We start from the raw sequence: 19,718 nt of genomic DNA, 5'->3' as shown, positions 1-19,718 counted from the left end.
AACACGCCCCACCTCACCCCTTCGACATACCATCAAGACGGTCCATCTTCCATCCCCCCAAAAGTACCACTGCCCACTGAGAATCTAACTCCATATTATCCTAGATACCATTACTACACGAACAAGAAGCCTATCCTCACTATTAGTGGCTCGTCAATGGAAGAGTACGTTAAAATCAGTAACGTACAAGACTGGAAGCTTAGACAAGCTTTGCCATTAAGACTAGCAACTATTTTCAACTATATAGTTATTGGATTCTCTAACGCTATGATTGGTCTGTTATACAACTATTCCGATTACATGGCATCGGGCGTATCACTTGTTTCTCTCTTCTTCTTCGGTCTTTTCTTATTGATAACGGCCCTTAACCTAACAGCCTTCGTATTAGGTATAAGGGCCTTCTTCGCTCGATGCATGGTGAATCGTATGGCCAAGCGACCTAATCCAGTTTGGGATGCTATTTGGTACTATATCAGGCAAATGATCAAATGGACCCTCGCAGTAACAATTGTTGAGATTCTTATCCTTGTAGTCTTCGACATTTCTCCTTTCTCTTTCATGGGTATTGCTACTGTGCTCGGCTTCCTTGCCCTTATAATGTCAATCTACCGTCTCTCAGCTCTCAACAAGGACAAGAGAGAGGAAGCGAAGACTCAGGACATGAGTCTAAACCGCGCTAGTGGGTATCGTATCGCCGGATATATGTACAAGCTCGAGGTTGCTTTTGCTGTCTTGGTTGTCGTAACTGCTATCGTTAGTATTGGTGTTGCTATTGGTGGAGTGAGGGCCCTGGATCAGTCACAAATGTAAGTGACTAGATGCTAATAGCCGACTGCACTTTGCAATGGGTTGGCTTTGGGTTAGTTGATTCTAACGGCCAGAGTGGCAATTTTAGTACTAACTTAAAGCTTGGCTTTAGTTTAATAGATATTGCTACTTTATCACGTATATTGTGATAATGATATCACGATAAAGTGCTCAGAAGAATAAATTTCCCATTAAGTCTAGATACTACTAAGTTTGTGATAAGCTAAAGTTGATTGTTTTGTTGGCTGGGTTTGTAATTGATTATTGGAGTGAAATAGTCTGAAGCCTCAAAAGCTCGTTGGCTAAAACATTCCAAAGATATATAAATGTCGTGTTGGTAAGTGGCAGCCCGCCGTTCTCAACCAATACCAACCTAATACTAATCCAATACAAGCCAAGAAAGGTGGTGGATACTCTGAACACCACAGTTAGTATTGGGTTGGTCGCAGAATATTAATCTAAGGTGCTAATCTGGACCTGGCATAACCAAACCGGGCAGAAGGGTGCAACTCTAGAGAGTAACCAAACCGGGCAGTAGGGTGCAACTCTAGAGAGAGTTCCGACAAGCTTGACATTATTGCCTCTACGGAGAATTCCTAACCAACCTATCACGATATCTAAATAAACGTAGAATGAATGTGTACATTAACAAGATCAACCTCTGTAAGTTAAGATTGATTCAACCTACGACTTGCCAGCCAGATGTGAACTCAGATATTAATGATAGGCCTAACAATAGCACAAACAAGATAGCGATATCCTAAATAAAACCTTAGAAAACAATAAGACAGGATATACAAAAGTCAATAAACCATACACATTTATATACATTGAGGCTCGGCCTTAGCAAAGCTTCGCTATCTAAGATATATTATTTCCGAGAGTCATAAATAGGATTAAAGTAAAATTCCAAGGTAACATTTCCAAATTAGAAGATGTAATAAAAATCATTGATTTCCCTGTTTGAAGATGTGAGGTGAAATTATAAATATGGCCAATTTTTGTTAGAACATGGACCAAACAAGTAGCGATAAAGACTTGCCCCCAACATATGAGTCGTTATTTACAAATTCCACCCCTTCTGTAGCAGTCACATTGGCATCTAATCCTATCAACCATCATCTTCCAATAGGCGCCCCAAACCCTAGTCTATCTGACAATACAACACCAGGCTACGAGACAAACACAACTCCAAATGCATTGCCCGCGCCCAAAACAATATACTGTCCCACCTATACGAGTTATAAGACCGGCCAACCAGTCTTCCTTCCTATCGAATCTGTCTTAGGAGAGTATGTTAAGATAAGCAATCTCGAAGACTGGAAACTTAGAAGCCTTCTGCCGCTAAGACTGGCAAGTGTATTGGATGATTTTCTTGGCGCATTCACTTTCGTATCGTTTGTCTCCCAGCTAAACATCTATCTATACAACATGAATAGCCATAGCCCATGGGTCTTTATTGTTGCCTTCCTTATGTTACTCTTTACAATCACTGTGATACTTACCAAGATGGCAGTGGCAGCAAACACATGCATTCCCCGCTACACATTGAACTGCCAAGCACAGAAACGTAATCCTGTTAATTGCACTCTCCAGTATTATATCTTTAGAGGCTTTACGCATATAGGTGCCATCCTGTCTGCCATACTCGTTTGCGTTCTCCTTGGCCTCCTTAATCATCATAACTGCAACATTATTATCTTCATTCTGTGCTTTATTGAGGTACGAATGCTATTATTGCGGATCAGGTCTCTCAATGCTGCTAAACGATGTGAGTCGACCGACGATGATCTGGGCCCTAAACGCCGAGCTGGATTTTTGATTGTCGATAGAATATATAAGCTAACCATGGTCTTCACGGGAATGAACATTGGGATGACCATTTTCCTCTTCTGCGCGGAGCTTTTAGCACAACAAAGTCCGACGCCAGTCCACTAACTAACTGTCGAGTACGCTTTATGTCTTATCATATTGAGGAATGTATTGAGTGTAATCTATAAAGTTAGCCTGCCAAAATTATCATAGTTGACTTATTGATATGTAAGTTTAAAGTCAAGATTTGCTTTAATAAACTGATGGTATTCTCCACTAGATACTTTAGATTCGCACTAAGCTAGCACAGATCAAACCAGATTATTGAGTGGGTATTTGGTGTTAGCTTGATTGCAAGTTGAGCGCATCTACTTTTAACCGAATGCTAACTCAACTCTATTTGTTCCTAACCAGATATCAAAAAACGTCTTTATTGCTATTTTGTTCATTATTGGCATATTTGGGTCACATACAAGAAGACAGCAATGCGTAGATTGATAACTATCGGGTTTCTGGCACTAGATGAATGTCGTTATTTTCGTGAAGACCTTACAAATGGCGTCTGTATGCTCAGCAGAGAGTTGGAGTAGGTCAAGGAAGCTAGGTTGAGTCAAAGCAAAGATAGCCATTCCAAAAAGCGCGCCAGTGAATACCAGTTCTACTATGTAGGTGGACATCGCCAAGTAGAATCCTTGCTTGCGCTTTGAGGTTATGCCAGTGTTCCCGATGGACTCTTTTACCATACATCTCCAAATAGAAACCGTCTGAGCCGTTCTGATTAGGAGATAGATTAGAGCAGCCAAAGCACCGAGAATTGGGGTCACTATTTTAGGAGAGGATGCCAGCACAATTATGAGACAAACTCCAATAAGGATAAGAACCATAGAGCTTAATATATATGTCACTATGTCGGCGATCACCAAGAGCATGCTCTGTGAGTTTTTAGACGATTTGGCACCGGCAATACCACTACCTACGAATACTACGGTTTCAACTACTGACGAGATTATACAGATTGCAAAACTTATGCCAATCAAAGCACAAGTTAAAGTATCCAGGGTTCCCCAAGATAGGGTTATATTGATAGAAGCAACTAGGATTATCGAAATAATGATAAGGGCTGCTAGCGTTTGTATGGCGTAGACCCCATTAAATGGCATAATCCTTTTGAACTTGTCATATTCTTGGTTAAAGATGTCAAAACAGTGTTCAAAAGCAGTTGGGGTGCGGACTAGTTCTTCTTCCAACAAACTATCGTTATTAAGTATTGCATAAGGCTGACTCGGCTTGAGAGTGGCGTTCATTTACTAGTCCAAAATAATATTACAAATTATAGTCCCCAGAATTACCCAAAAAGGAAATTTTGACGATTTAGCTATTATTTGAAAATATGTTAGTCTTGGGTTAGTGTAGTGTTTGTAGCATTCCCACACATCTTAATGAGGCCTTCGATATATCTCTATGCGGGGCCGCCCTAGAACCACTAGCCAATACTAACCCAATACCAATACGATCAACCTGATCTCTGGCAGGTTATGCACTAATAGCCATCAATTGATGTTACGGCCACGACGTAATTTTAATATAACCAGGCAGTTTTGACCACTTTAGTTTTGTATATCTACACTCACTCAGTACGAAGTCGTACTCACTCACGCCTATATTCACTCAATAAATGGTGCCCACACTCACCTCAAGGATTGTCTTTAATAGAGTATGTATTGGTTAAGATGGACTTCGTATTAGGCACTATACTAACCCAATAAATTGGATTTTAGCATCAAATCAATCTTGAGGGTATAAATCCAGGCTTTAACATTAATGAACTGAGTTGCATGGTCTCACTAAACCCAATACTAACCCAATTTAGATACTAAACAATTTAGAAGGCCAATAATCTACCAATTAACCCGCTACGCAATCGTAATAGGCATGCATTACTGGCCTTTCATTTAAATGCCATAACAATAACAGATTTCTAGGGTGGTTTATTAGAGAGTGGTCTCTATCACTTGTAATTATTGACCTTTAAAGTCAGAAGGATCCCCGGTATACTGGAATTTTGCTTCAAATGTAGCACTGGGAAACACTGGTCTATGATCAGTAATAGTGAATAAAAGAATCATTACTAGGAACAACAAGTAGGTTGAGATGGTGTTTTTGATCAAAACAATGATGTAACCCATCTTTTCATCTTGATCAGTGGCTTTGGCGCATCTTTTTATCAGTGTTTTGAAATTACTGATTTTGGCCGCCAACAAGAAACTGTAAAGGATAAAAAGCAATCCCTTACCAACGAAGTGGTGAGGTGGAAGTTGGGCCAACAATATTCCCAGTACTATTCCAGTCAAGCATTCTTGAAGCAACTTCAAAAACCAGTTCTTAATAGCCGATCCAACCGTTGATGTAAAGCACAGGAAAGGCCCAATACCACCAGCAGCAAAGCGCTTGCGATAATGAATGACAAATCTAGTACCCCACATCAGCATAATATATAAGCTATAAACGCTGAAGAGTAATTGCACCAAAAAGCACATTAGACTATTAGGCGCTAAAAACGTGTCGTTTGGTTTAGATTGAAAAGCCACTTGTTTGGTATACATCAGTATGTATAAATGAGCATTCTTCATAGTAGACATGCACCAGATAAAGAGATAGACGAAAAATGACTGTTTCTTAAGATAATCTCGACGTTCTTTTCCTATATTGCAAGCGTGCAGAACACATTGGGCAACATTAACCATCCGTTTTTTTAATCAATCTCTATTTATTTCGAGGAGATTTTCCTTTTTAGGACATTATTGCAAATTTTGTCTGATTATGATATCAGAGATCAGACTTCATTAAATATCAACATTTGTCAATAAACTCCCCATCTAAACATTGCCTAATGGCCACCTTAATACAAAATCAACCTAATATTCCATTCCATCCCATCCCATCACAAACCAACCTAACTCAATACAACCTAACTCCTTCCAAACTTCCAAGGCATCTCATGAACCAGCAGATCTAAGCACATACCCAATGAGCAAACGTCTATGATCTTATTAGCCAATGCCAACCCATACGCAGTTTTGGAGTTACTTCGACGTTTATTCCAAAGCGATCTTATCAGAACACCGCCCCCTCTTATCTTAATTACCAAATTAGGCAACAATCCAATAAATAACATCCATTCACTTTCTTTAACCGCAATCAGACCAAACAATAACAACAAAGCAATCCAACAACGAAACAAAACCATGGGAATACTCATCATGGAATAAATAAACACCACCATCCATAAAGAGTACATATCAGACACCCGTTTACTAGTACTATCCGCCTCACACGTCATAATCAAGTTCCAACCAGAAATAACCATTGAGTACAACCCCGGCCCAACCATTAGTACCCCAATACACCCCATCCACCCCCAGCCCAACACCTTCTCTTGACTATTTAACCCCCATCTCTGCATATATAAGACTCCAGCCAAATAAGATCGCAACACCAAATTACTAACCCCCATATACAACTCCAAACCCCACCAAACCTGGCTCAGCCAGTTCATTTCCTGAGTTTCCAATTTAGCCATCTCATGCAAACATCTCAACAATCTACCCATCTTCTACAGCTTTTACCACCAATCTCGTGTTTAAATTTAATTCCCAACTCACCAATCACTATCTTTCCCATCTTCCGTAGCCCAACTTTACTCAACATACTCAACTCAATCCAACCCAATCCAGCTCAACTCAAATCATTTTGATCGTGTCACAACCTACACTGCCTAACCTAATACTAAGTATCTGGTTTCTTTTTTAGAATAACCACATGTTACCACTATCTCTAATTCGAGTATTAAACAAAGATGGCCTAATTCTTCTTATCTCAGCTCTTTCCACTCTCATTATGAATGCAGCCATCTACTTCTATCTAAGTCATCTGTACCACACACTCGAAACATCACCCACTTGTTCTTGGATCCTACCACGTATCTATCTAGTCTCCCTTAATTTATTTCCTATTCTAGCCAGTCTAGTCACTATCTTCATTGTCAGCCGTATTATAGTGCTTATGTTCACCCAACCCAACCACAACTGTGCCAATATTGCCTGGCATTATGCACGCTGCTATCTATTATGTTTATGCGCATTCGTATCTATTGGTCTACTTATTCCCATTGTCCTCCTACTCACTCTCAACTGGGTTTTCTGTTACACCAACTTCCAACAACTTCTCCTCTTCTTTACCCCGTCCCAGCACCCCATACCACCACTCAATATCTAACAGTCCATTTTACAAAATCACCATCTTGTCATTACTAACTACATCCAAACCAATACTAACTCAACTTAACACCAACTTAACTTAACTCAACACTAACTCAAACCGTATCTTTATTAAAATCTGTGGTGTTCAATATACTAACATTCTTTACTAGTAAAGATTATGGGTCCTTAAATTATGTCAGTTGCATTGCAATCTGTTTCAAGAAGATAAACACAAGTTAGTGCATCTTTATTCTTCATCAGCAGTTTCATTGAGTTGGTAGTGGGGTGTGTTGTGTTAGAGGTTGGTAGAGTTAGAGATTGGTAGAGGACAACTCCAAACTATAAACACTAGATGTATTTAGTTTAAGAAGATACCAACCCAATTAGGTGTTGTACCCGTCATAGCCAGCACTGATACTTCATTCAATAATCTGAAGAGTATCTAATATGACTATTGAGTTAGTATTGGTTTGGTATTGGTTGAAAACGGCGTGTAGTCACTTACCAACACGACAAAATCCTAACTTAACCCAACCCAATCCACCATAACCCAACCCAATACATAACATAATCGTAACGTAACCATAACTTGATATAACGTTTTTAAGATAGCTTTTTATTATCTAGATTTAGATCCCAAATCAAAGCAAAAATACCTTATTGGCTTAAAATAATGAGATAAGATAAAATAAGGAGATAAGATAAGAAAATAAGATAAGAAGATAAGATAAGGCAATAAAATGATAAAGAGATAAAAAAGAAGATAAGATAAAAAACGATCAGATAAAGGCTTACTAAAAGAGTTATGATTAGTCTGTCTATTAGATTTATTATCATCTTGCAGGTCTTCATAACTCGCTCAGTCTATGGGCTTACCACTTGCCTCCACGGCCACCCCGGAAACCCCCGCCATTACCGCCATACCGCCGATTACCGCCACCACTGCCCCCACGGGACATAGCTAACGTACTTAACTGCGCAGGTATTTCCTGATTCGTCTCCTTCAAGATCTCCACATACTTCTTGGCATTGCTTCTATCATCCCTAGCTGAGAAGAACGTAAAGGAATGGCCCTCTACACTGTTCCCTCGAGCCGTCCGGCCTATCCGGTGGATGTAATCCTCACAATTAGTCGGGAAGTCGTAATTAATCACGGCTTTAACGTCTTTAACATCTAAACCACGAGCAGCCACATCAGTAGCCACTAAAATAGTCCGACGACCCGATTTAAAATCAGCAATAATCTTATCTCTTTGATTTTGAGCCTTATCTCCATGCAGAGCTTCAGCTGGCCAGCCATACTCTTGCATCTTATCTACTAACTCATCACAACGTCTCTTTTGATTACAAAAGATAATAATTCGTGGATTGTTAGACTCATCCCCTCCTACTTCTGATAAGATCTCAGATAAAGTCTTATCTTTCTCCCAATGATCTACCATATAAGTCTTTTGAACAATCTTAGCATTAGCTACTAAATCAGCCGTTCCAATCTTAACTTGAATATAATCCTTCATATAACTCCGGGCTAATTCCTTGACTTCTTTAGGCCAAGTAGCACTCCACATTAGAGTTTGCCGTTTGGGATTCGTCTCGGGAATGATCTTCTTCAATTGCGGCTCAAATCCCATATCTAACATCCGATCGGCTTCATCTAAGACCATAAAAGTTACTCTACTTAAAAACAAAGCTCTTTGATCGTAAAGATCTATCAATCTACCCGGTGTGGCTATCAAAATTTCAACTCCTCTTCTTAAGGCTGATTTCTGAGGACCAGAAGATACTCCTCCAAAGACAGAAGTAGTTCTTAGTCCAAAATACTTAGCATACTTAGAGGCTTCTTCCTCTATCTGTGAGACAAGTTCACGAGTAGGGGCTAAAACCAAAACAATCGGACCATCACCATTTCTTAGTGGTTGTTGGGCCTTGGCATGTATCATAGCTGGAAGAATAAAAGATAAGGTCTTACCTGAACCAGTATTAGCTATACCTACCATATCTCTACCAGATAAGGCCATAGGGACACCTTGGGCTTGAATAGGAGTAGGAGCTGTGAATCCACAACGGCTGAACTCTTTAAGAATGTTCATGGGGAAGCCCATATACTCAAAGTTCATGCATGGTTTAGGAATATTATCACCAGTGATAGTCATATCAAAATCTTTTCTAGTTTTTGAAACTTGTTCATCGGTTAGTTTAGATAACTCTGAATGTTCGGTGTAGAAGACTTTTTCAAAATCAACTGGTCCGTTATCTTTGACTGAGTCACCGAAAGGTCTTCTGGGGCCGGAGGAATTAAATCTGGAATTTTCTTTTCTATCGCCACCCCAAGTATCACGTCTTTTGAAGTCGCTGCCAGGTCGGTTGTTGCCGAAGCTGTTGTATGCCATGCTGGATTAAAAAATTTTACTATTTATAGGTGGGATTTGTCGGGAAATGGTTGGGTTAGTATTGGGATGACGTTAGGTGATGGTTGGTTGTGATTACCATATTAGGAAAATGAGTCAAACGGTTACCATAAAAGGAAATAAATGTTATTTTATTACGTCATTACCCCATAAGGAAATTAATTTTAATATTCAATTAAGTTAAAATTAGTTAAATTAAGATAACATTAGTATTGAGTTGAGTGGGGTTATGTGGGGTTAGGTTGGTGTTGAGCGGGGTTAGGTTGAGTGGGGTTGCGCAAGTAGTATGTGTAAGTGAATAATGTAATGGCTACTCAATAAATAATACTAGATAGTAGCTAAATCTTATCTTTAACTTATCTTAACTCCACCCAGCCTAACTTAACTTAATGTGATGATATGTGAAAGGATGGCGTTGTCTCAAAAAGATGGTGTGAAAGTCTTATCTTATGGGGTTGGTGTGTAGTTAAGTTAGTAGTTATGAGTTAGTAGTTGTGTAAATAAGTAATGGAGTGTGTAGTTAAGTAAATGTTGCTTTATTGATCTTACTTTTAAGATATTACTTAAGATGTTGTACTTAAGTTGTGGTCGTGAGTGGTAAGTTGGGATGTTCTAGTGGGTGGCCGGTAGGTCTTTGGACATGTACGCGCCATCGAGGTAGTAGCCGAGTTTGCGGTAGTAGTTGCGAGTGCCGATTCCGGAAATAATGGCTATTTTGGTTGAGTGGTGCTCTTCTTGGGCAATTCGCTCGGCTTCTTGGATAAGCAGTTTGCCATAGCCTTGGTGCTGGAATTTACTTAGGTCCCGACCTTCGACTGGAACGGCACTGCCATAGACATGAAGTTCGCGGATAATACTTACGGCACCTTGTAACTCAGGTCGGAAAAGATGACGGCCCGGTCGACGGAGACGTAAAAGACCAACTAGAATATCCTTAGTCGTATCTTCATAGGCTAAGAAAGTCTCCCAGCCACCACTAGCGAAATAGTCCCGACGGACAAGCTCTACTTTATCGGGTAACTCTTGCGTATGAATGTTCTGAATACCTACTTCTCGTGTGCGAATATCACGACAGGCAAAGCCTTGCTCAGCCATTCGGGCCAGAACTATCTCACGAATATTACCATGTTCGACTCCAGAACTAACTAGAGTCATTGGAATATCTCTTTGTACGCGATAGATACGAATCCAAGGAGGAACCATCACAAAGATTTTGGCCAGGAGATCAATTAAGTCGTTAGGTGAGTAGTTAGTGTACTTGCCGTTCTTCCAAAGTTCATACAACCCGGTGCCACGAATAACTAGAGTAGGATAAATCTTAAGTCCATCGGTTCGGAACTTAGGATTAGCAAAGAACTCATGAAACTGTAAAACATCTCTTTCCATATCTACATTGGGTAGATTGGGCATCATATGCGTAACTATCTTATATCCCGTATCTTTAGTTAGTTTGAAAGATTCACAAACATCTCGGACTGAGTGTCCTCTATTAGTATCAACTGCAACATCTTCAAAAACACTTTGTACGCCTACTTCTAAACGAGTGCAGCCATAAGAGAGTAAATCGTTTAAATGACTTTCCATACAGAAGTCCGGACGAGTTTCAATCGTTAAACCAACACATTTGTTAGGACTACGCTCACTGAAGAAAATAGCCTCTTCTAAGGAGTGTGACTCACGACCAGAAAGAGCATCATGTAATTTAGTGATGAACCAGCTACGGTACTGACGGTCTAAAGACATAAATGTACCTCCCATAATAATATACTCAACCTTATCTGTACTATGACCTAAAATAGATAGTTGGGTTAATCTATCTCTACTTTGTTTATAAGGATCGTATCTACTTCTAATGGCGCGCATACTAGTGGGTTCGTAGCCCGTATACGATTGAGTGCTGTACTCAAAATCAGAATCAGGACCACCTGGACAGTAAACACAGATGTTACCAGTAATGGCAATATGTGGACAACGATGTGGCTTAGCCATGACAGCTACTACAGCTACTCCGGAAGCTGTGCGGACGGGTTTTACTCTTAATCGGGCTAAAACATCCTTTTCCTCTTCCGGGACAGTTGCTAAGATTTGGGATAATTTTGGCGTATCTTTGAGCTGGTGCTTTTTGGCTATCTGCTGGGTAAGAGTCTTAATGTTGATTTTGCGATCCTTATCTTCTTTTAGGGTCATGACTATCTCTAGACAGGCCTGTTGTAGAGTTCCAGATGATTGTTTAGTATTGAGAACATGACAACCCATAAAAATTTGCGATTGCTGCCAATATCCTTATATGGTATATCTCTTGATTTTGAACTTAGATTAGTATTTACTTGTTATTTAGTGAGTATTTAAGTTTCCTTAAACCAAAATAAGAGCTAGCCGATAAGGAAAATGGAAGGGTTTAACTCCTTTTTATTTTTTGACCATGCAGATTGATTATTTAGTTGAATTACTTAATACTTCGCTAACTAAAATATCCCCAGCGGATCATCGTTTAGTTTTGGCCTCTATCTTATCTTATTTACTCTCTTTTTTAAGTCCGCATTTATCTAACTGTTTGTACATTCGTGAGATTTTACATCTAATCTTTGGTCTTTTGATCTTGGGTATACTTTATAATACGCTTAATTTGAGTTTGATTGTACTGAGTGTAGTTGTGAACTTGTTTTTATGCTATCTGCCCTTAAAAGAGAAAGATAGTCGAGTTAAAGTTGTTGTTGCTTTGAACTTAATTCTAATGCTTATAGCTTACTTGGTTTATGATACGAATGATAACAATTTGTTCTTGACCTTATCAGTGCTTTTTATGAAGTACGTTTACTTAGCACTAGAATACTTGCCCCAGTCAATGGGAGTTATGCGGTACTTTGGGTACATCTTCTTTATTCCTGGGATGCGTTATGGGCCAGTTCTGTCCTATGCTGCTTATAGTAAGTGGCAAGATTTAGGGTATACTACTCTAACTGCCCAAATTCCTAAGGAGAAGATAGATGCCGAAGTAGGACAAGAAACTGATGCTAAACGGATTGCCACAATCAAAGAACACTTAGCTATTAAGGAGTACTACCGATTGGTTGCTTTGGGATTGGCTAAGTTTGGGGTAGGTTTGACTTGGCTAGTAGTTTATCCCGTTATTTACCAGCAAGTAGTAGCTGCTGCTAGTAAGACTAATGGTCTTTGGGCTGTTCCTATGATTGAGTTACTAGGCGTAGTGGGCCAGTTAAGTCTTTTAGCGAAATGGTACTTAGAGGAGGCTAGTTACTTAACTCATTTTATTACTGATATGAGCAATACTAAACCTAAAGAACTAATCTTATCTGGTAGTTTTGCTGAAATGTGTGCTGCCTGGAATATACAAGGGTCTAAGTTTATGCATGTGTTAGGCCGAGTTTTATTCACTACTAAGTCATCTAGTACCAACTCATTCTTTGACGAGTACTTAAGAACTTCTTTACTAGCTTATGGACACGTACTTCTTTTCCCACAATCTTTAGGTGCTCTTGTCTTAGCAACTCTTTCTATCTTTATGCTAGCTTGTGGTATAGATAGTATAACAGCTCAATTTGGTCTAGATGGATACTTAGCTACTATTATTAATCTAATATTTGCCCGGGTCTTTTTCTCTTACTTCATGATTGTTCCTTTCTATCCGCCTAGTTTAGTTATGTACCTCTGGAGTCTTTCTAAGTACTATGGCCAGTTCATTTGTCTTTGTGGTATGTCCCGTCGTGTTTCTGCTTCTTTAAATGCCCCTGCACCTCCACAAGATGATTCAGACCTTCCTGCCACTCCCGCCGATCTTTCCGGCCGTCACCGCCCCCATAAATCCACCCCAACACCCACCTCCCAATAAACAACTTATCTACTAATTTATTCAGCTACTATCTCAATCTTATTTTATATCAACTTAATAACTTAATAACATCATCTGACTTAGTCTTATCTCAAGTTAATAACATCATCTAACTTAGTCTTATCTCAACTTAACCTACCTCAATCTAACTCAATAACATCATCTAACTTAACCCAACTCAACTTAATCCACCTCAATCTAACTTAACCCACCTCAATACTAACATAATCTTATCTCAACTCAATACTAACCCAATTTAAAACTAAAACCAAATCCTAACCCAACCCAAATTCTTCTTCAGTAGCCTTTATTATCCTTTTAACTAACTCAACTCAACTCAATACTAACTTAACATAAACTTACTTTAATCTAGGAAGAATCGATGTCTTAAGGCTTCTTCAGCTGTAATACGTTCTACATCCTTTAAAGCTAACATCTTATCTAGTAAGTCAAAGACTGAATCCGGATACATCTCATTCCCACCCGTACATAACTTAACTACCGTACGAAAGGGTATCTTAGTACCAATACACTCTTCTATATTACTCTTCCAAACTCTTTGATAATGTCTAGCTGCTTCTCTCATCTCCTGACCTCCAAATATACCAGCTAATTCTACCAAAGCACTTACATCATCCTTCTCACAGAAGAAAGGATACTTCTTCGCTAACAAGACCAATAAAATCACCCCAGCACTCCATACATCTATAGCCGTCGTTTGATTCTCCACTCTAAATAAGACTTCCGGCGCCCTAAACCCCCGCGTACCCGATCTAGCCGCATCCATACCCGGTCGTCCATCCCTTAACAAGTACCCCGGCGGTCTCGTCACCGAACTCTTATCTCCCCCTCGCAAACTAGGATAAGCCGTAAAGAAGAACCTCTGCTTCTTAGCCACTCCTCCAACTCCTCCACTACTCACTCCACTACCACCTACTCTACTACTCCCTACTCTACTACTACTACTACTACTCATATCCAGACTGACTCTTTGCGAAAGTCCAAAATCAATCAGACATCCTTGCTTAGTCTCCATATTATAGAGGAAGTTCCCCGGCTTAATATCACGATGAATAATACCTAAAGCATGAACTGGCACCAGTCCTTGTAACAACTCGCGCATGTAAGACTTAATATCAGCCAAAGACCTTTTACTCAATATCTCCTTAAAATCAGTACTTACTATATAAGGAAAGGCCATCAAAACATCATTCTTATCTCTAACTACAGCTACTAACTCAATAATATTCCTTTCTCCTTTCAACTCCAAAAGATACCGTAACTCATTAGCTATTCTAGAAGGAGCAGTGGTCTGAGTAATTCTTTTAAGAGCTAATTCACGACAGGTCTTCTTATCCTCCACTAGAAAGACAGAACTAAAAGTCCCTTCGCCTATCTTTCTTATCGCTTTAAATCTACCCCATTGAGATGTCTCTTCCATTTTTCTTTTCTTTTTCCATTCCCCTGTAGTAATGGTAGGCAAGAACGAAAAGTCGGGTATTACGCGTATTGGTGGCAGATATAGGATGACTCCTGGTGTCCAAGTAGGTTCAGTAATTAAGTGTGCCGATAATGGTGGCGCGAATGTCCTTAAAATCATTGCAGTAAAAGGTCCTAGAACGACTTTAAGTAGGTTGCCTTTTGCTTCACCTGGAGATATTCTGATTACGTCAGTTAAGAAGGGTAAGCCAGATATGCGTAAGAAGGTTGTTCCAGCTGTGTTAATTAGACAGAGGAAGTCTTGGCGGCGTAAAGAGGGTCTTTTCATTTCATTTGAAGATAATGCAGCAGTGGTTATTACTCCTAAAGGTGAGCCAAAAGGAACGGCAGTTTCTGGGCCAGTAGCTAAGGAATGTGCTGATCATTGGTCAAAGATTGCAGCTATGGCTTCTTGTGTTAAGTAAGCTATGGATGGAACGACAAACTAATAAACAACAAGTTGCGTTAAATTATGTATTGAGTTGAGTTGAGTTGAGTTGAGTTGAGTTAGTATGGTATTCAGTTGATATTCAGTAGAGTATATGCTAGTATGTTATTCAGTTGGTATTCAGTAAAGTAGTCAGTAAAGTAAGTATGTTATTCAGTAAAGTAGTCAATAAAGTATATTATAGTATAGTAGTCAGTAAAGTATGTTAGTCAGTAAAGTATGTTAGTCAGTAAAGTAGAATATAGTATGTTATTCAGTTAGTATGCAGTAGAGTAGTCAATATAGTAAAGTAAAGTAGAGTAGTCACTAGAGTAACCAGTAGAGTAGTCACTAGAGTAACCAGTAGAGTAGTCAATAGAGTATATTATAGTATGTTAGTCAGCAGAGTTGGTATGCTATTCAGTTGGTAGTCAATAAAGTAGAGTAGAGTATGTTATTCAGTAGAGTAGAGTAGCCAGTAGAGTAAAGTAAAGTAGTCAATAGAGTATATTATAATATGTCATTCAGTTGGTATTCAGTAAAGTAGAATATAGTAGTCAGTATATTATGTGTTATTCAGTTGGTATTCACTTAGTAGTCAGTATAGTAAAGTAAAGTAGATTGCTATCTTATACTAACCCAAGAGAGAGTGTAGTTGTGGTAGTTGAAAGGGGAGTTGGGAGTGAGTGAGTATTTTTATGGTTGGGCGCGGGTTAGATTTGGCTCAGTTAGTGGGTGAGTTGTCGGGGATTAGATTGTACCCGGGGCAGTTGGAGATGGTAAAGGATGGATTGGAGATTGTGGATGGGGGTGGTCTTGGGGTGCTTGAGAGTCCGACTGGGACGGGGAAGACAGTCTCTGCTTTGCTGATTGGTATGGGATACTTGGGTGAGGAAGTGGATTTAGGAGGAGTATCGGTGGAAAATGTGCAGATTCTGGGTGAGCTGTATAAGACTAGGCCGAAACAAGTGATTTATGCTTGTCGGACACATGAACAGATGGATCAGGTGGTTAAAGAGTTGGCTTGGCTGAATAGAGTGGTGGGTAGGAAGTACTTAGGAGTAGTACTGGGTAGTAGGCGAGTGACTTGTATTCATGAACGAGTGCGGGAATCAGTGGATATTAATCATGCTTGCCAGTTGGTGGTTGCTCAGAAGAAGTGTGCGTATTACAATAAGTGGCAGACCCATCGGGGTGGTTTAGGAGAGAGACAGGAGACAATTAGTATTGAGGCGGCTGTTAAACGGGGACGGGAATGTGGGGAGTGTCCTTATTACTACTTGCGTAATCAAGTGCCACGGAGTGGTTTTGTTATTCTGCCGTACTCGCATATTCTGAAGCCGGACTTCTTTGCAGAGTACCGGATTTGGGCTAGTGATGCTTTGGTGATTGTGGATGAAGGACATAATTTGTACGGGAGTGTGGTAGAAGAGAATTCGGTGGAGGTAGATTTGAATGAGATAAAGATGGCCTTGCATGAAACGAAAGAGTACCTGGGTAAGGAAGTTGGGAAGAAACGAGTAATGGTTTTGGAACTGTACATTTTGATGGAGAAGGTGTACCAGTACGGACTGAGTGGAGATGGGGAGATAGTTGGGATTAATCGGTTTATTTACTTGTGTGACTTGGCGGAGACTGATCTGTTGCAAATTGGGGAAAGTATTAAGAAGTACCGACCGGGCCGATGGATTGCGCCTTTACGAGCTAGTGATATTGAAAACCGGGTGGGAGTGTGTATTGACCAGATGGGTAAATTAGCTGAACTTTTGGGTCGGTGTGATAAGAGTAGTTATGTGATGGCGAGTGAAGAGCGGTTGGTTTTGAAGAGTGTTTTACCAGGGGAGTTTCTTAGTCACTTGAACAGTGCGAAAAGTGTGCTGATTATTGGTGGGACTTTGTTTCCCTCAACTGATATAGGTAAGTTGTTTAAGCGGGAAGTAGTGAGTAAGAGTTATCCGGCCGTATGTCAGAATATAGTAGTTAGTCTCTGTAATGACGCGCTTTTTACTTACCCGCGGCGTGAGATAGAGGTGCGTAAGATTTGTGATTTGGCGGTAGAACATGTTCAGCGGATAGATTCAGGGGGCGTGCTGGTTTTTGTTCAGTCTAAGGATGTATTGGGGATGTGTAAAGAACGCGTGGGTCAAATGAAGGAGAAAATGGATGGGGGCTTGGCTTTAGATAAGGGGATTGAGTGTTTGTTTGAAGGAGATAGTTCTTTAGCTACTTACCGCTTGAAGATTGCGCAACAGAAGAAGGCTTTGCTATTCTGTGTTATGGGCGGGTGTTTTAGTGAAGGAGTTAACTTTGCCGATGAATTGTGCCGGGTGCTGATTATTGGGGGACTGCCATTGCCTAAACCTACGGCGGAAACGGCTTACCAACTTAAACTACAAGGAAAAGAGTTCTTTATTGACCGAGCTATGTGTGTGGTTAATCAGACAATTGGCCGGGCTGTTCGGAAAGCGAGTGATTATTGCTATGTAATTCTATTGGATACTCGTTTTATCAAGTACCAAAGCAAGATAAGTCAATGGGTGCAGAAGAACTTAAAAGTAACAACTTCCTCTGAAACACTTACTGAAGCGGCTACTAGACTTAAGAGTTGGCAAGTGAGTACTCGGAATTAGTTTGGGTTGGTGAATGATAGTATTGGATTAGTATTATTGGGTTAGTATTAGGTTATAAGAATAGTTGATATATTTATTAGTCTGACTAGCTGTTTATCTAGGTTATTATTGGGCAAGCTAGCTTAGGATTTGTTTAAGAGTTGGGGTTAGGAAGGGGAAGAACCTTCTTTCTAATGGAGTCTGTACAAATAGAGTGGCGGCTGGAGTTTGAGTTGGATTAGCACGACGAAGAGCAATCAGTAGTTTAGTATTGGGCAGCTGAATAAACTCCCAAAGGAACTGAGTGACTTGGGTAAAGTACTTCATATCGGCAAAGTAAGTATTAGTTGGGGTATTGATAGGACCGGTTTGTTGGACCGAATTAATGATAAGAGTTTTAAGTGAGGAGGCATCTTTGTACGATTCAGACAGACCTTTCCAAACCAGATCGTGTTTAGGGAGAACAATCGCATTTTTAGTCATGCAATCAATAAAGAGGGTTTTAGGTTTAAGCAGTGCGAATGGGTATCTCATTTCAGTCATTAACACCAGATCAAGTCCTTCCAAGGGAATGTATACTTCAATGTAAGCCGTAGCCGGGTCAAAAAAGCACTTAATCGTGCGAACTTCACCATAGAGAGTTTTAGGCGGGTGTTCAACCAGAATAGTAATTTCATTCTCACTATTAAACTTAATGAGCCGATGGCTAATCAGTTTAGCATATAAGTAGTGCTCAATCTGAAGGGTCCTAAGCTTTTTAAGTGCTTCATAGCCCAGTTCAGATAGTTCAATCTGGTAGCCAATCTGGTTCTTGCAAATCACTAAAGTATGCAAGTTAGTCCATTTAGCAATACCCGCTAGAGATACTTTAGCTAAATTCAGCTCATTTACAATATACAGTTCTTGTACTCCAGTCGCATCAACGTACCCCAAAACACTTAAATCGGTAAGCATTGTGTTCTTCAGCTCTAATGAACGCAAATTAGCAAACCGAACTGTCTGTAACAAAGTGGCCACTAAACCTTCCTTCTGGTTAGCAATAATAAGAGTGGCCGGATAGGATACCGAAACTTTCCAACTGGATTTAGGCCCAGGACTAACCACCGATAAGCCAGTATCATGTCCTGCACCATTCACATCCATATCTATAAATTTACAATTGTTAGCTATAATCAAAGTATCTAACAAAGAACACCCTCCTAAAGCCACCAAAGCCTCTAATCCAATCCGGCACTCAACCAAAGTCACAACTCGAGCATTCGTATACTTCAAAAGATCGGCCAAAGAAGAATAAAGAACCGCCAACTTAATTTCAATACCCGTAATCCAGTACTTCTGAACAATAATCCATTTACAGATATTAACCAAGTAAGTAGGCAAGTACTTATGTTCACCATCTAAATGCAAGGTATATTCCTTCTCAGAAACATCAACCACCTTAGCTAATTTACACTCCTTATAAACCAAAGGAGATTTCAAAAACGACAATTCAACATGCTCCAACACTTGTTCATCTGTGTTCTGAATTACATAAACTACCGATAAATCATCCAAAATAAATCTTGATTCATCATAATCCATTGGGATGAGAGGATTACTATTATTTTGTCCAGATTTTGAAATTGACACGTCATCAATCAAAACATCATTTGGCTGATTAGTAGGCATTTCATTGATCATCTGATCAGGATCTTTCCTATTTCGACTAAAAACAACCATTACCCAACCCAACCCAACAAATCCCAACCCAATAATAGCCAGAAACCATGGTTTTCTTTCGAAATAATTCTTATTCATTAGTTTGATCATCACAAGTTACAAAAAAGTGAAAATAAAAGAGTCCCCTCTATTTCCACCCCCTTATCAGCCAATAATCCTTATCTTCTCAATCCTTTACCCCTCTCCAACCCCTTTATAGCTCCAAACCATTTCATATTTCACCTCTTATCTCCTACCATTCAACAACCCACTCCAATTTAACCCAATCATACCTTGCGTTACTACATCTATCTTTACTAGATCATACCAACACAATACCAACTCAATACTAACTCAATACATTCTAAT

At 39.7% G+C, this 19,718-nt stretch overlaps 13 protein-coding genes across 13 annotated transcripts; 6 read left to right on the top strand and 7 right to left on the bottom strand.

The window, feature by feature from the left end:
• Nucleotides 1-810, top strand: NEHOM01_0317 (uncharacterized protein; the record flags this gene model as incomplete). Its single annotated transcript, XM_051489195.1, has 1 exon — nucleotides 1-810. A coding segment is annotated over one exon (810 nt), but the record flags the coding sequence as incomplete, so codon positions are not given.
• A 1,008-nt stretch (nucleotides 811-1,818) lies between these two features.
• Nucleotides 1,819-2,745, top strand: NEHOM01_0316 (uncharacterized protein; the record flags this gene model as incomplete). The annotated part of the gene is made up of 1 exon (XM_051489194.1): nucleotides 1,819-2,745. One exon carries the CDS (start codon nucleotides 1,819-1,821, stop codon nucleotides 2,743-2,745), a length of 927 nt encoding a protein of 308 aa, XP_051345154.1.
• Nucleotides 2,746-3,137: 392 nt separating this feature from the next.
• On the bottom strand, nucleotides 3,138-3,923 carry NEHOM01_0315 (uncharacterized protein; the record flags this gene model as incomplete). Its single annotated transcript, XM_051489193.1, has 1 exon — nucleotides 3,138-3,923. One exon carries the CDS (start codon nucleotides 3,921-3,923, stop codon nucleotides 3,138-3,140), a length of 786 nt encoding a protein of 261 aa, XP_051345153.1.
• Nucleotides 3,924-4,637: 714 nt separating this feature from the next.
• On the bottom strand, nucleotides 4,638-5,363 carry NEHOM01_0314 (uncharacterized protein; the record flags this gene model as incomplete). Its single annotated transcript, XM_051489192.1, has 1 exon — nucleotides 4,638-5,363. One exon carries the CDS (start codon nucleotides 5,361-5,363, stop codon nucleotides 4,638-4,640), a length of 726 nt encoding a protein of 241 aa, XP_051345152.1.
• Nucleotides 5,364-5,587: 224 nt separating this feature from the next.
• On the bottom strand, nucleotides 5,588-6,229 carry NEHOM01_0313 (uncharacterized protein; the record flags this gene model as incomplete). The annotated part of the gene is made up of 1 exon (XM_051489191.1): nucleotides 5,588-6,229. One exon carries the CDS (start codon nucleotides 6,227-6,229, stop codon nucleotides 5,588-5,590), a length of 642 nt encoding a protein of 213 aa, XP_051345151.1.
• A 209-nt stretch (nucleotides 6,230-6,438) lies between these two features.
• Nucleotides 6,439-6,894, top strand: NEHOM01_0312 (uncharacterized protein; the record flags this gene model as incomplete). The annotated part of the gene is made up of 1 exon (XM_051489190.1): nucleotides 6,439-6,894. The coding sequence occupies one exon, from the start codon at nucleotides 6,439-6,441 to the stop codon at nucleotides 6,892-6,894; it is 456 nt and encodes a 151-aa protein (XP_051345150.1).
• An 856-nt stretch (nucleotides 6,895-7,750) lies between these two features.
• Nucleotides 7,751-9,268, bottom strand: NEHOM01_0311 (ATP-dependent RNA helicase DDX5/DBP2; the record flags this gene model as incomplete). Its single annotated transcript, XM_051489189.1, has 1 exon — nucleotides 7,751-9,268. The coding sequence occupies one exon, from the start codon at nucleotides 9,266-9,268 to the stop codon at nucleotides 7,751-7,753; it is 1,518 nt and encodes a 505-aa protein (XP_051345149.1).
• Nucleotides 9,269-9,898: 630 nt separating this feature from the next.
• Nucleotides 9,899-11,542, bottom strand: NEHOM01_0310 (elongator complex protein 3; the record flags this gene model as incomplete). Its single annotated transcript, XM_051489188.1, has 1 exon — nucleotides 9,899-11,542. The coding sequence occupies one exon, from the start codon at nucleotides 11,540-11,542 to the stop codon at nucleotides 9,899-9,901; it is 1,644 nt and encodes a 547-aa protein (XP_051345148.1).
• Nucleotides 11,543-11,708: 166 nt separating this feature from the next.
• Nucleotides 11,709-13,136, top strand: NEHOM01_0309 (uncharacterized protein; the record flags this gene model as incomplete). The annotated part of the gene is made up of 1 exon (XM_051489187.1): nucleotides 11,709-13,136. The coding sequence occupies one exon, from the start codon at nucleotides 11,709-11,711 to the stop codon at nucleotides 13,134-13,136; it is 1,428 nt and encodes a 475-aa protein (XP_051345147.1).
• A 364-nt stretch (nucleotides 13,137-13,500) lies between these two features.
• On the bottom strand, nucleotides 13,501-14,577 carry NEHOM01_0308 (cell division control protein 7; the record flags this gene model as incomplete). The annotated part of the gene is made up of 1 exon (XM_051489186.1): nucleotides 13,501-14,577. One exon carries the CDS (start codon nucleotides 14,575-14,577, stop codon nucleotides 13,501-13,503), a length of 1,077 nt encoding a protein of 358 aa, XP_051345146.1.
• A 31-nt stretch (nucleotides 14,578-14,608) lies between these two features.
• NEHOM01_0307 (large subunit ribosomal protein L23e) lies at nucleotides 14,609-15,040 on the top strand (the record flags this gene model as incomplete). Its single annotated transcript, XM_051489185.1, has 1 exon — nucleotides 14,609-15,040. The coding sequence occupies one exon, from the start codon at nucleotides 14,609-14,611 to the stop codon at nucleotides 15,038-15,040; it is 432 nt and encodes a 143-aa protein (XP_051345145.1).
• Nucleotides 15,041-15,740: 700 nt separating this feature from the next.
• On the top strand, nucleotides 15,741-17,672 carry NEHOM01_0306 (chromosome transmission fidelity protein 1; the record flags this gene model as incomplete). Its single annotated transcript, XM_051489184.1, has 1 exon — nucleotides 15,741-17,672. One exon carries the CDS (start codon nucleotides 15,741-15,743, stop codon nucleotides 17,670-17,672), a length of 1,932 nt encoding a protein of 643 aa, XP_051345144.1.
• A 117-nt stretch (nucleotides 17,673-17,789) lies between these two features.
• On the bottom strand, nucleotides 17,790-19,460 carry NEHOM01_0305 (uncharacterized protein; the record flags this gene model as incomplete). Its single annotated transcript, XM_051489183.1, has 1 exon — nucleotides 17,790-19,460. The coding sequence occupies one exon, from the start codon at nucleotides 19,458-19,460 to the stop codon at nucleotides 17,790-17,792; it is 1,671 nt and encodes a 556-aa protein (XP_051345143.1).
• Between the last annotated feature and the right edge of the window lie 258 nt (nucleotides 19,461-19,718).

This window comes from Nematocida homosporus (genome assembly GCF_024244095.1).
Source record: "Nematocida homosporus strain JUm1504 chromosome Unknown 4444, whole genome shotgun sequence".
Classification (NCBI taxonomy): Eukaryota; Fungi; Microsporidia; genus Nematocida; species Nematocida homosporus.
Note: the sequence above shows the minus strand (reverse complement) of the source record. Positions and strands in the feature narration are given on the sequence as shown.